We start from the raw sequence: 16,085 nt of genomic DNA on the forward strand, positions 1-16,085 counted from the left end.
ACTCTGTAGACCAGGCTGGCCTGGAACTCAGAAATCCACCTGCCTCTGCCTCCCGAGTGCTGGGATTAAAGGCGTCTGGCAGAACCAACAGTCTTTATGCCAGTGTCTACAGTGTGTTGCTCCCAGACCTGGCCAACTGGACATCCATGTCCTTGTTCCAAGGAAGAGCAATGCACATGGGATCAAGTGTCTACATGTTTTCTCACTGTTTCAGCAGGGGCTGGGGAAGATGATATTTCAGATTCATGGCAGAGTCCAGGGATGTACAATGAAGGTACTAGGCGCTAAAGGCATCTGGTCAAAATCTGAAATAACAGATCTAGGCATAGAGCAGTGAGACGTCCTACCTGCTGTTAAGTTAAAACTTCTTCCCTTTTGTGAAGCCTGGACTGGAGAAAACCAATTCAGCACGGATCCTACTACAGGGATTTGCCGCAACACTCCCTGCAAAATAGAACCCTCATTCAGGAGCGCCCATGGAGCCCTCGTTCAGGAAGCCTGCTGAGCCTCTTCCCCGGGATGCCAGCCTGGAGGAACTCAACAGGAATCTACCTCTTCCAGAAGCCGCTCTTCATTTGCCTTCTGTAGCTGAACCTGGGCCTCCTGAATTCCCTTCCGAACAACTTCTGTCATGTTCTCTAGGAGCTATAAAACCAAGACAGATACAGTTTGTCTAAGCTTCTTGCCCAGGGCCTACAACTATTTACACAGTCAACAGCATCGGTGACATTTTCCCAGAGGTCTGTCAATATGTTAGAATTCTGCACTAAAGTACATGAGCAAAAGTTAAAATAGAAAATTAAACAGAAAATGATGAAAGCTCATGCAGATCAAAGCAGATATAACTTGTTATCCAGCCTAATTTGCCAAACCAGAGAAATAACTACTTATATTCATAATGTAACTAGCACAGTTTAATGCTGAGACGAAGTCAGAATAGCCAAGCCTGGGAAAAGCCCAAAGTCTAACTAATCTGGCAAAACGCAGCCAGCTCCTTGGCCTTTTCAAAACTCCTCATCCCTTCCCTACCCCAAAGTGAACTGCAGCACGTTCGTGCGTGTGTCTGCTCTCAGACAGGCCTTGGTTGGAGCCGGTCCTCTAGCCTTGAAGGCTCGTCTTCCTTGCTATCCAACACTTGTGCTGTTTGTCCTTAAGACCAGCTCCTTTTAGTTAGGAAGTCTCGCCTCAGGATACTGAAGAGGTGAGCAAGTTCCCAAAAGCTCAGCTATCCTGAGCCACAGTACTTGCTCACACTGTAGGCTCTTTCCCCACATTGTCTGGTGAGGTCACTGGGGGCAGCAACTGTGAAAAGGCCTCCTGGCATTCCTGATGCCTGGCATAAGCCCTAGATCACAGGTCTTAGCATAGGACCAACATTTGGGAAAGAAATAAATAAACAGGCAGTCCCACATGTCCCATTGCAAAATTCAGGAAAGACATGAAACTCTGATTAGTCTTACAGACCCTTGAGTTCTCCTCAATTTCCCGGGCTGTGACTGCAATGGTCCCCACTAGCTCAGAAACGTCCACATCGTCACTTGCCATGCCAATGTAAATGCAGCTCTTCATGCTTTTGTACTCAGGGCCTGAGGGAAGAAACACGCAAGGCTGGCTCCTAAGACCAGACAGAGGCCCAGACCAGGCCCTTACTGTCAAAGGGGCTTGCTTCCTAGGAAGAGGAAGATTACTCTGATATAGGAAGGGAAGGCTGGAGAGCTGTAGAGGGAGGGCGACATTACTCTGAGACATTTCATCTCTGGCTGGTCCTAAAACCAGAATTTCTCACCTCTGTGGTGATGCAAAGCAGTTTCCTTAAGCCAGTTAGACATGGTCTTCTTAAAGTTCACAGTAACTTAGAAAAGCAGTTCTTACCTATTTTAAATGTGAGGTCAGATTCCAGTTCATTTAACTTTTTCAGAAGTCCGGTGTGTATTTTTTCCCCCTCTGGATCAGATTTCAAACTGGTGTCATCATCATTAGCATGCTCATACCTAAAAACATCAGACAGCAGTAACAAATCTAAGAGTGTGTATTTCTTCAGAACAAGATTGTGGGTCGGGTATGATGAACACAGATGTACAGTTACAAGTGTGAAGAGGAACCAATGGCCATGTGTTATGATTAAAACAACCCCATCTTTCAATAATGTTGTAAGCCTCAGTCTATGGCCCAGGAAAGCAATTTTCAAAGAAAAAGGAAACATGAGAGGAGAGAAAGGTGGGTCTCCAGAAGACAGTGAGGCTAATATAGCTCTCTCCCATTTACTCATTTATAAAGCCCTGCATATCCCATATAGTATCGTTTGCCTACCATTTGTCCGCCCCAGGCACTTGTGAATGAGCACACAGTGAACCCTGACGAAGTCAATGCTGGACCAAACTGTCTACCGTAGGCCTTGGAACATCTCATGAGATCTTAGCAAATATACTCGAATTTCACCTGGATATGCAGGTAATAACAGAACCCACTTGTGCTTGACAAAGCAGTCTTTCACATCACGCAGCAAGCCAAATCATTACCTGACAACCCCGATTCCAGGCCAGTTGGGGTCATCGACATATAGGAGCCCTGCTGTCCCCTCTACCTCCTGCTTGAACTCTTCCCGTAGCTGTAGTGTACAGGTCAGGACTGGCAGTTTGCTCTGGATGCAGGTGATGAGTTGATCTATATCCTCTCCTCGAGTCCCTAACACTGAGAACACCCACAGAAAGTTTGAGAAATGATTAAAGGATGACTTGGTGACTCTCATTTACTACTAACAAGGTCAAAGGTCAAGAGCTCAGTATGAACTGAAAAGGTTTTTGTTTGGTTGATTTATTTTTTTTGAGTCAGGGATTCACTCTGTAGTTGAGGCCAGCCTCTAACTCATAGCAATCCTCCTGCTTCAACTTCCAAAGTGCTGAAATCATGAATATGAGCTTTTTTTATTTTTTTGAGACAGGGTTTCTCTGTGTAGCCCTGGCTGTCCTGGAACTCACTTTGTAGACCAGGCTGGCCTCCAACTCAGAAATCCACCTGCCTTTGCTTCCCGAGTGCTGGGATTAAAGGCGTGCGCCACCACACCCAGCAAATATGAGCTATTTATTATGCCTGACTTAAAACTGTTGAAACAAAAGTTATTCCATGTAGCTACGGAAGAATCAGGTGATGCAAACTAACACACTTAGGGCTGAGACGATGGCTCCCTTGCTGAAGTGCTTGCTGTACAAGCATGTCAACCTGAGTCTGGAGTGGATCTCCATGGACCATTACATAGAATCGGTGTCATGGTATACACCTGTAATCACAGCACTGGGCAAGTGGAGACTAGAGGATTCCTGACCTCACTGCCAGCTCAGTGAGCTCCAGTATTAAGCAAGAAACCCTGTCCTAAAAGTATAAGGTAGACACGAGATGAAGCACATCCAATGTCAGCCTCTGGCTTCAACTTGCACACACACAGAAACATATACCACACACATACATTTTTAAAGATTGGGCCAACAGGGCTCAGTGGTAAAGATGCTTGCCACCAAATCTGGCAACCTAAGCTTGATCCCCAACAACCACATGGTCAGTAGTAGAGAGAACTACTACCCATAAGTCCTCTGGCTTCCACAGGCACATGCCATCTCACACAATCAACATACATAGAAATAATGAGCAAATAAACTAACAATTTAACCTAGCCACTGCTCTACAGAAAACAGGTGCTCTGTAGATTTAATGCACAATGGAGCTCTCTACCCAAAAGCCATTTTCTCACAAAGGCATGGCTCGGGTTACACATATCCTGTCATAGGCTAAAACAAGAGGGCAGGTTCTTGATTTATATGCAAATGTTAATAGAAGGGGATGTTCTGGCAGGTTTCTATCAGGAAGGGGCAGGGACACCGTACCAGTGCCACTGAGACACATGGAATCATAACAAGCCAGCTTTAGAGACCTCAGGGGTTTGGAGGTACAGGAGCCTTAACAGTTTACCAGCCTTCCTCTGGGCTCATCTGGCAGCCCCCAGCACTGTCTTCAGGGCTAGGGTTGAGGTCATCAGCAAGCTACAAAATGGTCTTTCTTTTTGCAGGGCAAATTTTCTTATTTTAATGAGCTTGAGAAAATATCTTTGCAAAAATGGGACATCTCATAAAAAAACCACCAAAAATTTTCTTAAATTGTTTTAAGTCTTTTTTTAAAAAAAATTATTTATTTTTTATGTATATTTGTACACTGTAGCTGTACAGATGGTTGTGAGCCACCATGTGGTTGCTGGGAATTGAACTCAGGATCTCTGGAAGAGCAGCAGTCAGTGCTCTTAACCACTGAGCTGTCTCTCCAGCCCCCTTGTTTTAAGTCTTATCATAAAAAGCACATACACACTCAAAAAGCACAACCAATTTTTTTACTATCTCCCCAATCTCAGCTTTTTAAAACTGACATATAAACATATAAGAAAGGTGTGGTGGCCGGGCAGTGGTTACATATGCCTTTAATCCCAGCACTTAGGAGGCAGAGGCAGGCGGATCTCTTTAGAGTTCAAAGCCAACATGGCTTACAGAGTGTTTCAGGCCTGTGAAAGGCACAACGTGAGATCTGTCGTCAAAGAAGAGAGGGATACAAAACTACATATTACAGGGTGCCATGGCTCCCTTGATACATGTATGTACTATTAAATGATCAGATCTGGGAAAAGCCTATCTTCCTCTTCAAATGTTTACCATTCCTTTGTGGAGAACACAAGCCACTGTCTTCTAGTCACTTTTTAGTGCATCACTGTTAAACTATGGTCACTCACCGTGCAACAGAACAAAGAGCTTATTTTTCCTGTCTAGTTGTTTTATTAGTAACTGAGAGGGTGCAACTCACTCATGTTCTGTTTTAACTTCATAGATTTTAACTGCAGTTTTCTGAAATGTCTAAAACAGTGGCCCTACTCTATTAGAATCATCAAGGGAACTTTTTTTTTTTTGGGGGGGGTTGAGACAGGGTTTCTCTGTGTAGCCCTGGCTGTCCTGGAACTCACTTTGTAGACCAGGCTGGCCTCGAACTCAGAAATCCGCCTGCCTCTGCCTCCCGAGTGCTGGGGTTAAAGGCGTGCACCACCACGCCCGGCTCTTCAAGGGAACTCTTAAAAAGTGTAACATCGAAGAACTTCACAAGGATATCCTGTTGACCACAAGGATAATCCTGGAGGGTGGCATAGCAGGGGACTGCCCCATCCCTATGAAAGATCCCTATCTTTCATTATATATATTAAACCATATTATATACCTTAAATATGTAATATTAAATATCTACTACTAAAAATACAATTAGGGAAAAACAAGAATGTGTGCCTGGGCTGCATTCCAGACACACAGTGTTAAAGGTCTGGAGCCAACTGGGTGGTTTGGTTTTGGGAGAAAGGGCTCTTTTTTTATTGAAAAATTTTTTATCATGTTTTCCTCTTTTCCAATTCCTCCCAGGTCCTCTCACCTCCCTACCCACACAACTTTATGGTCTCTCTTTCAAAACAAGACAAGACAAAACAAGAGACCCCCCCCCCAAAAAAAATAAGGCCCCAAAACACAACACCTCCTCCACCCAAAAATAAACCCAGAATCAAAACCAACAAAAGACCAATAAGATGTGGAGGGGAGGGAGAGCCAAAACAAAGGAACAGAAATTCACAAAATACCACTGAGTTTGTGGTGCGTTGGTGAAGTATGGATGCACGGGGCTGACTTCTTGACTTCTCTTTGCCAGCAAGTATCTAATTACAGACAGGTTCTTTGTTGGGGGCGGGGTCACCTATGTCTACGTCTACTGTCAGTGCTGGGGACCCTGTTTGGCTTGACTCTGTGCAGGTCTGTGTATGTTGCCACAGTCTCTAGTGCTGAAAGGTTTTAAAGCTCCACAGGTTATTCAGATGTGCACCTGGACATGAGAAGTAACCAGAATAGAAAGCCTGGAATCACGTGATACCAAAACACAGGAACCCAATGGTTCAAGATGTCTCACTCTACTAGTGAGAAGTCACGCTGGAACTTAAATTTAGCCTTAAAGAAAAGCTTCTTCAGCCAGAAGTGGTTGCACACGCCTTTAGTCCTAGGACTGATCTCTGAATTTGGGGACAACCTGGTCTATAGAGTTTCAGGACAGCCAGGACTATTAAATAGAGAAATCTTCTCTTTAAAAACCAAAAAAGAAAAGCTCTTTCAAAGAGAGATGCTGCAAACTCCAGGAGAGCAGAATTATTGTGGTAGACGCACTCTGCTGACTGCTGGTCATCAGCAGGTATGATGGAACTCTTTGAGGGCAGAGCTGCAACTGCCTTACCTTCTGCTGTCATCAGAGGGCTGAACCGAACACATGTGCCATCTACCTCCAGGTCTATGACAGTGAGGCCACACTGAGGCACCAACTGTTTCAACTGTTCTCCTAGCTGCAGGGAAAAGGACAGAGAACACTTCTGCAACAGGGACTTAAATATCTTTACCACCCACCCTCATCCCAAACTAAAATGGCTTCTGAAGCTAGTTCCCCTTATTCTTCAGGGTATCTTTCAATACTTAATAGCAATTTTTTTGTTTCTCGTGCTGGGAACAGAACCCAAGGGACTTTGCCCCTCAGCTACTCCCACCCCTACCCTTCTTCCTACCTTTTCCACTTAACAGTTCATTTTACATTATTCTAAATACAAATTCACTTTAAAAAAACATGCAATACAGTTAAGTCAAAAATATGAAAGAAAAATGACCCATATCCTCCTAACATTTGACTGTTGACATGCAGTTTATTTCCCAGGGTCTTTTCTCTGTGTTTCTAACAAAACATGGCATTCTATACACCTTAGGAACCTCCTCTTTTTCTTTGTATGTATGTGTGAAGGCACATATTTGTGTGTGTGCATGGTTATGTGGAGACCAGAGATCAATATTGGCTTTTTCCTCACTTTCTGAGACACGGCCTCTCATTGAACTTGAGCTTATCAGTTTGCTTATTCTGTCGGATCAGTGAGCTCCCTGAGCCTACCTCTGCGTTCCTAGTGCTGGATTGTAGGTATGCTGCTGTACCCGACTATTTTTTTAAAAACATGAACAATAGAGATCTGAACTCAGGTATTCATGCTTACACTGCAAGCACTTTATCACAGCGCTATATACTCAGACCCATTAAGTATTTTTTTCCCATCTATTTGTGATCATTTTCCATCTGTTTTAAACATTTGGTTGTAGGTTTATAACAGCTGCTTTGAATGGCTCTGCATGGATATATTACATCTTATTCATTAGAGCCTAGGAAATGACACTGCTGTGAACATCTTTACCCTATTGAGAACACTTAGGAAGTCTAAAATAAAATCTAGAGGTACTATACTTCAGTGTCCAAGAAGCTACTAGAGTAGAATGCTATTCTACTCTAACTGGCTGCCACAGGTGCTCAGGGAACACCTGTTCCTTTTGATGCACTCATTTTGTTTTTGAAACTATGTCTTACTACATAGCTTTGGGGGTTCTGGGACTATATAGACTAGGTTGGCAGACTCCTGGAGATCCACCCCCCTCTGCCTCCCAAATGCTGGGATTAAAGGTGTGCACCAATACACCCAGATTTAGCAACTCTCTTGTTGCCCAAAACAGAGGTACTGTGTGTGGGCCAGGCTTTACATGCTATTTTATTGTCTTTCATAGCAGTTAGGAAATGGTGACAGAAGCAAAGTGAGTGGCTTGCCAGAGGTAACAGTGTCTGATGTGGTGATATGAGTCAGAACAGAACAAGCCTGGTGTCTCTGTATGAAGTTCCTTCCTGTGGAAATGACTAACCAACCACACACAACCATGTTATAGCAGGTGTGAGGCCAGGTGACACTGTTCCAGATGTAAAGAAGAAAAAGTAGACAGCAGCCATCTTTACCCAGCGGTTCAGTGCATCACAGGAGTGTCTTTCCCGGCCAACTGCTGCAGGTGCTGTGTTGGATACAGGAACAGCTTTAAATGCTGGATCTGAGGCCAAACACAGAAGGGATTCACTCCCAGAAACAAAGCTACAATAAACATAACAACTCAATCCATCAACAGCATCATATAATAATGAAATCAAAATGTCTGACACATTGATGTCCAATACTTTTCTGATGAACTAAGTAACTTGTCAATGCATTTCTATAATAGGATTTTTGTTGTTGTTCTTTAAGACAGTGTTTCTCCTGCGTAGCCTTAGCGGTTAGGGTATTTTCTCTATAGATCATGCCGGCCTTGAACTCAAGAGATCTGCCCGCCTCGGCCTCCCAAGTGCTGAGTTTAAAGGCATGCACCACCAATGCCCATAGGGTTCTTAATGTTCTTTTTTTAAAAAAATTGTGCCAGGCGTGGTGGCGCATGCCTTTAATCCCAGCACTCAGGAGGCAGAGGCAGGCGGATTTCTGAGTTNGAGGCCAGCCTGGTCTACAAAGTGAGTTCCAGGACAGCCAGGGCTACAACAGAGAAACCCTGTCTCGAAGGAAAAAAAAAAAAAAAAAAAAAAGCTTTCACCCCCGGCCTGGTGGTGCACATCTATAAAATCTCACTCAGCCTTTAGTAAAGCTAAGGTCAAAGAGTTGTTATGAGGTCAAAGCCAGCCTGGGTCCCAGGGGAAGATTATATCTTAAAAAAAGAAAAGTTCCCTTTCAAGGAATTTCAAAAGGAAACCAAAGAAATGTAAACATACCATAAAGAAAATAAAACCCACTATGTATCAAGCTAAAGCCATTGAAAAGTGGTAGGGCTCTGACAGAAGGTAATGGAGCCCATGCAGAAAGGAAGGTGAGCACTTCGTGGGAACAGTAACAAAAGCAGTAGGGAGGAGTCTGAAGCAGGAGGACTGCTACAAGCTAGAGCCAGCCTGGCCTACAGAACGAGATCCTGTCTCAAACAAAGAACAAAGAGAAAGAAAATGAATGAAGAGATGCGTGCCACAACCACATTTAAGGAGAGAGTAGTATTTCTAGGAACAAGGAAAAGGGCCAGAGTGGCTAAGCCACAATGACTGGAAGATGCAGGGATCCGACAGGCAGAGCCTTGTGGGTATGGTGCGGGGCCCTAGATGCTGATGGCTACAAGCAGGCTGATGTGACTTGCAATGTCCACTCATTTCTATGCAGAGTTTCTTGGAAGGGACTGTGTGCACTGACAGTGTCACCTAGATGAAAGTTAATGTGCCTTGGACTGGGCTGGTGGCAGGCTGGTCACTTTTGTCTTTTTTCCCCTGCGGTATTGAGGATTAAAACCTAGTGCCATCTGAATGCTAAAAATTGCGACATTCCCAGCATAGTCCATTCTTTAGAAACAGAGGTTTTTTTTTCAGGGTTTCTCTGTGTAGCCTTGGCTGTTCTCTAGTTCTAACTTGATCTCAAACTCGGAAATTCTGTGCCTCTGGCTCTCCAGTACTGAGTTTGTAAGAGTAGGTCACTTCACCAGGCTAAAACAGATTCTTAAACCCAGCATTTAAGAGGCACAGGCAGGTTAATTCATTGTGAGTTTCAGGCTAATCAATCTAATTTATAAAGCAAGTTCCAGGCCAGCCCGAACAAGAAAGTAGGGGAGGGAAGGAGAGTGCGAGGAAGAAGGGGAGACAGAGAGAGACAGAGACAGACAGGCGAACTCTTGGATCTATCCTCCTATATCACAGTACTTGAGAAGCATCTTAGGGGCTGAAAGCTAGCAGGGGAATCAGACGTTTGATTTCCACACCTTTTCTTCCTCATGTGACTCCTAAAAACATGCCTAGAAATACAATTCCTAATTTACAGTTTTTTAAAAAAGTCACTGTCCTTAAAGGAATTCTGAGAACAAAGCAAATGTTGTAAGTTAACAACTCGTCTTTCTAAGCACTGTCCTTTAGCTGGCTCAGCCCAGGCTATGTGGTAGGATTTCTGAGTCTCTGATTTAGTCACAGGCACTTGGCAAGCTTGTGGAAACTGTTATACTTTTCTATGAGTGGAGATTTTATCAATAAAAACATATAGAATTTAATTTTATGATATTAAATTTAAAGCCATGAACACACACACACACACACACATCCCACCCTTCCCCCGCCCCCAACAGTTTTGTTTTTTGAGACAGGGTTTCTCTGTGTAGCCCTGGCTATACTGGAACTCACTCTGTAGATCAGACTAGTCTCCCAGCTCACAGCCTGCTTCTGCCTCCCTAGTGCTGGGATTAAGGCCTATGCCACCACACCTGGCACAAAGTTTTTTTAATCATTTACCCGAGGCTGATAATTCCTGGAAAAATCTGAACACCACTACTGGAGAACTGAGCTCATCTTCCACCTGCAGAAAGAGAAATGTGCTGTTACAACACTGAAGATAGGGCTAAACATCAGCAGGATAAGCAGTATCTTTGGAGAGAAAATAGGCAGAAATGTTGTTTGTACACAAACATTTAAAAGCTCAAAGGCTTTAACTGGCCTGAGGTGACCAATGAAAATGCTGGCCCCTCCCTCTCTTGACCCAACAGACCCTATGACGTCATGTATAAACAAGCAACTTAAAAAAAAATAAGTGTATGAGTCAACCAAGGTATGCCTGGTACCCGCAGAGGCCGAAAAAGGATACTAGATACCCTGGAAATGGAGTTACAGACTAGTGTGAGCCATTATATAGGTGCTGAGAACCAAACCTGGGTCTTCTGCAAGAACAGCAACTGTTCCTAACTACAGTCATTTCTTCAGCCTAAATCAAAAACTTTTTCTACTCAGGGACTTAAAAAAAAAATCTTTCATTATCTTTTATAACAGAACAATATGAGCAATGCTCATACTGGCAGCCTAAAAAGTACCAGTGTATTGTCAGACGAGTGGCTCCATGGATCTTCTAATAGGTGACAATGATGACAATGCAGAGTACACTGCCTTACTCTGGCATCATGCACTTCCCTCTCCACATTCAGCTAACCACCAGGCTCACCATACAACCAAGCAACAACCTGAGGCAGGCCTTTTTGTTGGGAGCAGCTCTGGGGATGCTTTCTTTCAGTATTTAACAGTTGTAATCTATCACCGAAGTTTTGAATCCTATGTAATTAAATTATGCTGTGGCTGATAAACTCATTAGTAAAACCACAACAAGGAAGTTTCTATGCACACACAGGAAGCAGCTGGCCCATCAATTTTTCTAACTTTTTTTAGGTTGTTTTGAGAGATAAGGTTTTACTGTGTAGCTGGTCTGTAACTCAGTATGTAAACCAGGCTGGTCTTGAACTTAAGAGTAATCTTCCTGCTTCTGTTTCCCAACTGCTGAGATTAAAGGTGTATACCACCAGGCCTGGCTCTACTAATACTTTAAGGAGATAACTGGATGAGATTCTGATTAGGCAAGAGTTACATTTAAATTTGCTAATTATTTGTTGAGCTGGTACTTGTAATGCTTTCATATCTGTCATCTCTAACTTACTTTTGTATAAAAGATTTATTTTATGTATATGAGTATACTGTAGCTGTACAGATGGTTGTGAGCCTTCATGTGGTTGTTGGGAAATGAATTTTTAGGGCCTCTGCTCGCTCCGGTCAACTTCACTTGCTCAATATGAGCAATGCTCATACTGGCAGCCTTGCTCCGGCCCCAAAATTTTATTTATTATCATACATAAGTACATTGTAGCTGACTTCAGACCAGAAGAGGGTGACAGATCTCATTACAGGTGGTTGTGAGCCACCATATGGTTGGTGGGATTTGAACTCAGGACCTTTAGAAAAGCAGACACCCACTGAGCTATCTTGCCAGCCCCTCTAACTTTCATATAAACAAAATTATTAATGCCTTTAAGGAAATAAGGACTTATTGTTTAAGAAGAACGGGTAAGTTCCACAAGCATGGAGGAACTAAAAAGTCACATAACAGAAGGGCCTGGACATGTCTTGCGGACTCTAAGAGAGCATAGGAGCCAGCTCAGACTAATCCCCACCAAAACTTTCAATCACCACACATAAAGAAAACAAGATATTCCATGACAAAGTCAAATCCAGCCCTACAGAAGATACGAGAAGGAAAAAACCAATACAAGGAGGTTAACTGCAAGTCACAAAGCAGGAAATAATCTCACACCAGCAAAACCAAAAGAAGAGAAGTGTACATGCAAAAAGAAGCAAACAAACCCAAGAGGAACAGACAATAAGACATAACCAACTTAGGGCTGATAGCAATAAAATAGAAACAAACAAACAAAAAAAAATCAAAGAAACCAAGAATTAGTTCTTTGAGAGAAAAATCAACTAGACAAACCCTTATCTAAATCAACTAAAAGATAGAATATCCAAATTAACAAAATCAGAAACGAAAATAACAAAAAAGTCAAAGAATGATTAGGTCATATTTAAAAAAACTGTATTCCCCCAAATTGGAAAATCTAAAAGTGGACAATTTTCTTGATAGAAAGCACTTATCAAAGTTAAATCAAGATCAGATAAACAATTTAAATAGACCTACAACCAACCCCTAAGGAAATAGAAATAGTCATTAAAAGTCTTTCAACCAAAAAGAGCCTAGGGCCAGACAGGGCAGCACTTTACTAGACTTTCAAAGAGGAGCTAATACCCATACTCCTTAAATTATTCAAAATAGAAACAGAAGAAACACTACAGGACTCATTTTATGGGGCTACAGTGACCCTGATATCCAAACTACACAAACATTCATCAGAAAAAGAGAATTATAGACCAATTTCCTTCATGAACATTGATGCAAAAGTACTCAATAAAATGCTCAAAAACTGAATCCAAGAACACAACAAAAAGATCAAGTAGGCTTCATCCCAGAGATGTAGGGATGGTTCAATATATGAAAATCAGTCAACGTAATCCACCACAAAAACAAATTGAAAGAAAAAAACCTTATCATCTCATGAGATGCTGAAAAAAGTCTTTAACAAAATCCAATACCCCTTCATGATAAATGTCTTGGAGAGATCAGGAAATACAAGAGACATAATAAACACAAGAAAGGCAATTTACAGCAAGCCTATAGTCACCATCAAATTAAATGTAAAGAAACTTGAGCAATTCCACTGTGGAGCTCCAACTTTAACACTTCCCCAAAACCTGTTCCCCAGATCATTAGGAATGTGGCTAGTAAAGAGCCTTTGTTCTCTTAGGGCAGCTGAGGGTCTTCTGTTCCTCAGCCTGACAGCTAGCTAGGCAATTATCTCAGTTGCCCCAGCCAGGCACCCATCTTCCCATGTTTGAGACCAGAAATGTTTACCAAAAGATAGCTTATGACCCCTATGCCATAAATGAGCCATATGTTACCCAGGACAGCTCCACTGGAGAAAAGCTCTAAACTCAACTTTCTTTGTGAACTCCCCCCCCCCCCATGGTCTTTCCTTTAAAAGCCCTCAGTTAAAATGAAAAGAAATGAAATTTAGGGCCTAGGATTCATGTAACTTATGAGTTGTTTTGTTGTGAGCTTAGAAGCCTGAGGCTGAGAATTTAAGGTTCTTTAATGTAAACTTAAAGACAGCCTGGGCTGCCTTGAAACCAGAATCAATTAACCACAGAGACAAGAGAGAGAGAGAAGCAGGAAAAGGAAGCTTAAAGTGCCTGGAGTCGTAAATTACTCAGATGCATGGTCACTCTGATAAGTCCCAGGTCTCTGACTCCCCAGCCCTTTATTCTGCTGACTTGCTATGTTTGAATAAACCAATCGCATGTAACCGCGCCAATTCTCCCCACCCTCAGACCCTTACCCTATAAAGACCCCAAGCTTTTGGGCCTGGTTGTCGACTTCTCTGTCTCCTGCGTGAGATACGAGTCCACCCAGAGCTCTGCCATTAAAGTACCTCGTGTGTTTACAACAAGATGGCTTCTCTGTCGTGTTTCTGCGGGACACTCCACTCCTGTGACCTGAGGACCCAAGGGAGTTCCTCACGAGGGGGGTCCTACACCACTAAAATCAAGAACAATACAAGGCTGCCTTCTCTCTTCATATCTATTCAGTATAGAACTTGAAGCTCTAGAAGTGCAATAAGACAATTGAGGGAGATCAAGGGGATACTAATCAATGTGATATATAAGTGACCCCAAAAATTTTACCAGGAAACATGTACAGCTGATAAACACCTTCACTGAAGTGGCTAGATGCAACATTAACTAAAAAACAAAAAATTCAATAGCCCTTCTATATCCAAAGAAAAATGAGCTGAGGAAGAAATCAGGGAAACAGCACTCCTCACAGTAGCCATTAGTAATATAAAGTATCTTGGGGTAACTCTAAGCCAAGCAAGTGAAATACATGCATGACATTAACTTCTTTCTTTGAAGAAAGAATCTGAAGATGATAATAAAGTGAAAAGATCTCCCATGTTCATAGATCAGTAGGATTTACAGTGAAAATGGCCCTACAACCAGAAGCAATCTACACATTCAATGAAATCCTCATCAAAATTCCAGCACAATACTTTACCAACCTTTAAAGAACAATATTCAAATGGAAAAACAAACTAAAAAATTCAAGATAGATAAACAATTCTGTACAATAAAAACCTTCCAGAGGCATCACCATCCCTGATTTCAAGCTGTCCTACAAAGCAATAGTAATAAAAACTGCATGGTATTGGCATAAAAGACACATTGCTTAATGGAATTGAATGGAAGACCCAGATGTAAATCCACACACCTAGGGACACCTGGTTTTTAAATAAAGAAACCAGAAATATACAATGGAAAAAAGAAAGCATCTTCAACAAATTGTGTCTAACTGGATGTCTACATGTTGAAGAATGCAAATAAATCCTTATCTATCGCCCTGCACAAAACTCAAGACCAAGTGGACTAAGGACCTCAACATAAAACCAGATACACTGTACCTGATAGGAGAGAAAGTAGGAACAGCCTTGAACACAGTGGTGCAGGAGAAAACTTCCTCAACAGAACACCAACAGCACAGGCACTAAGCTCAACAATTAATGAATGGGACTTCATGAAACTGAAAAGCTTCTGTAAGGCAAAGGAACAAATAGCAGCCTACAGAGTGGGAAAAGATTTTGATAACTTCACATCTGACAGCGGGCTAACATCCAACACATATAAGTAACTTTTATTTCTTTAATGTAGTTGTTATCTCCAAAGTTTACTGCCTCTGTCTGCTAACCTAGGCCTAGAATGATTTCAGCCTCTAAGACTTGCTGCTGAATAACCTCATCCTTTCGTGTTCTTTCTGAACTCTAGCTGGCTGGTTCAACTTGGCTGTTCTGGCTCAAACTCCTCTCCCAGCTGATTTATTCAATCTGGCTTTTCTTTTGGCCTCTGAATTGTTCTCCTTGGCCTCAAACTGACTCTAGCAATCTTTTTTAATCTTCCGGCTCCTCTTCTTGTTCTTTCTTTACCTGTGTCTAGCGTGTCCTCTCTTCAATCTGTCTCTGTACAACTCTCCCAGTAACCCTGCCTCCTCCCTCTGTGCTGCTCTAGTCTTCTTCTCAACTCTACTGTCATGTTTCCATGAACTCTACTGTCTTCCTTGAAATCAACAGCCTTAGCCATCAGGGGACTGCCTCAATTCAACTGTAAGACTCCATGCTATAACTGTTGGAAAGGTTAAGATAAAAAACACAAGTGACCACTCATGCTGGATATGGAGCAAGGGGAATACGTCTCAATTGTTGGTAGAAGTGCAAACTTGTACAGCCACTTTGGAAATCAATATAGCAGTTTTTCAGAAAACTGGAAATCTATCTATCTCAAGATCCAGCTATACCTGGGCATATACCTAAGGATGCTCTATCCTAGTATAATATTTGTTATAGACAGAAACTAGATGTTGGGGTCTCTCACCTCCACTAACCACTCTCCCTCTAAACATTATATTGCGCCCCTTACAGACTCACAGGATTGCTATTAAGAAGACCTCTTCAGATCTCCCAGAATGCAGTGTCGTCAGACCGCCCTACTGTCATCACTGCCCACTGTCGCCGCCCACTGTCGCTCGGACCAACCACTAACGTTGTCACCACCCACTCGCTCGAACCCGCCTACTGGATCACATCTCCGCTCATGATCGGGCCGCGTGGCAGAGAGACACAGAGAGACAGAGAGAGTTTCTCCAGGGGACTCAGGGAGGGCTTAGAATCCTTCCTTGTCCGATTAATAAAAATCATGCT

The 16,085-nt window shown here is 42.6% G+C and overlaps 1 protein-coding gene across 5 annotated transcripts in view; it reads right to left on the reverse strand.

The window, feature by feature from the left end:
• Pdxdc1 (pyridoxal dependent decarboxylase domain containing 1) overlaps nt 1–16,085 on the reverse strand; it is a 71,462-nt gene that overhangs the window by 4,115 nt on the left and 51,262 nt on the right. For all 5 annotated transcript variants that reach the window (XM_029544894.1, XM_029544893.1, XM_021210033.2 and 2 more), the window contains exons 14-21: nt 10,204–10,267; nt 7,870–7,958; nt 6,292–6,397; nt 2,520–2,691; nt 1,873–1,991; nt 1,465–1,586; nt 553–645; nt 348–444 (exon numbers count right to left, since the gene is read on the reverse strand). In XM_029544894.1, the coding sequence (XP_029400754.1) occupies nt 348–444; nt 553–645; nt 1,465–1,586; nt 1,873–1,991; nt 2,520–2,691; nt 6,292–6,397; nt 7,870–7,958; nt 10,204–10,267 (862 nt within the window). The remainder of the gene's footprint in view (nt 1–347; nt 445–552; nt 646–1,464; nt 1,587–1,872; nt 1,992–2,519; nt 2,692–6,291; nt 6,398–7,869; nt 7,959–10,203; nt 10,268–16,085) is intronic.

This window comes from Mus pahari, chromosome 12 (genome assembly GCF_900095145.1).
Source record: "Mus pahari chromosome 12, PAHARI_EIJ_v1.1, whole genome shotgun sequence".
Taxonomy (NCBI): Eukaryota; Metazoa; Chordata; class Mammalia; order Rodentia; family Muridae; genus Mus; species Mus pahari.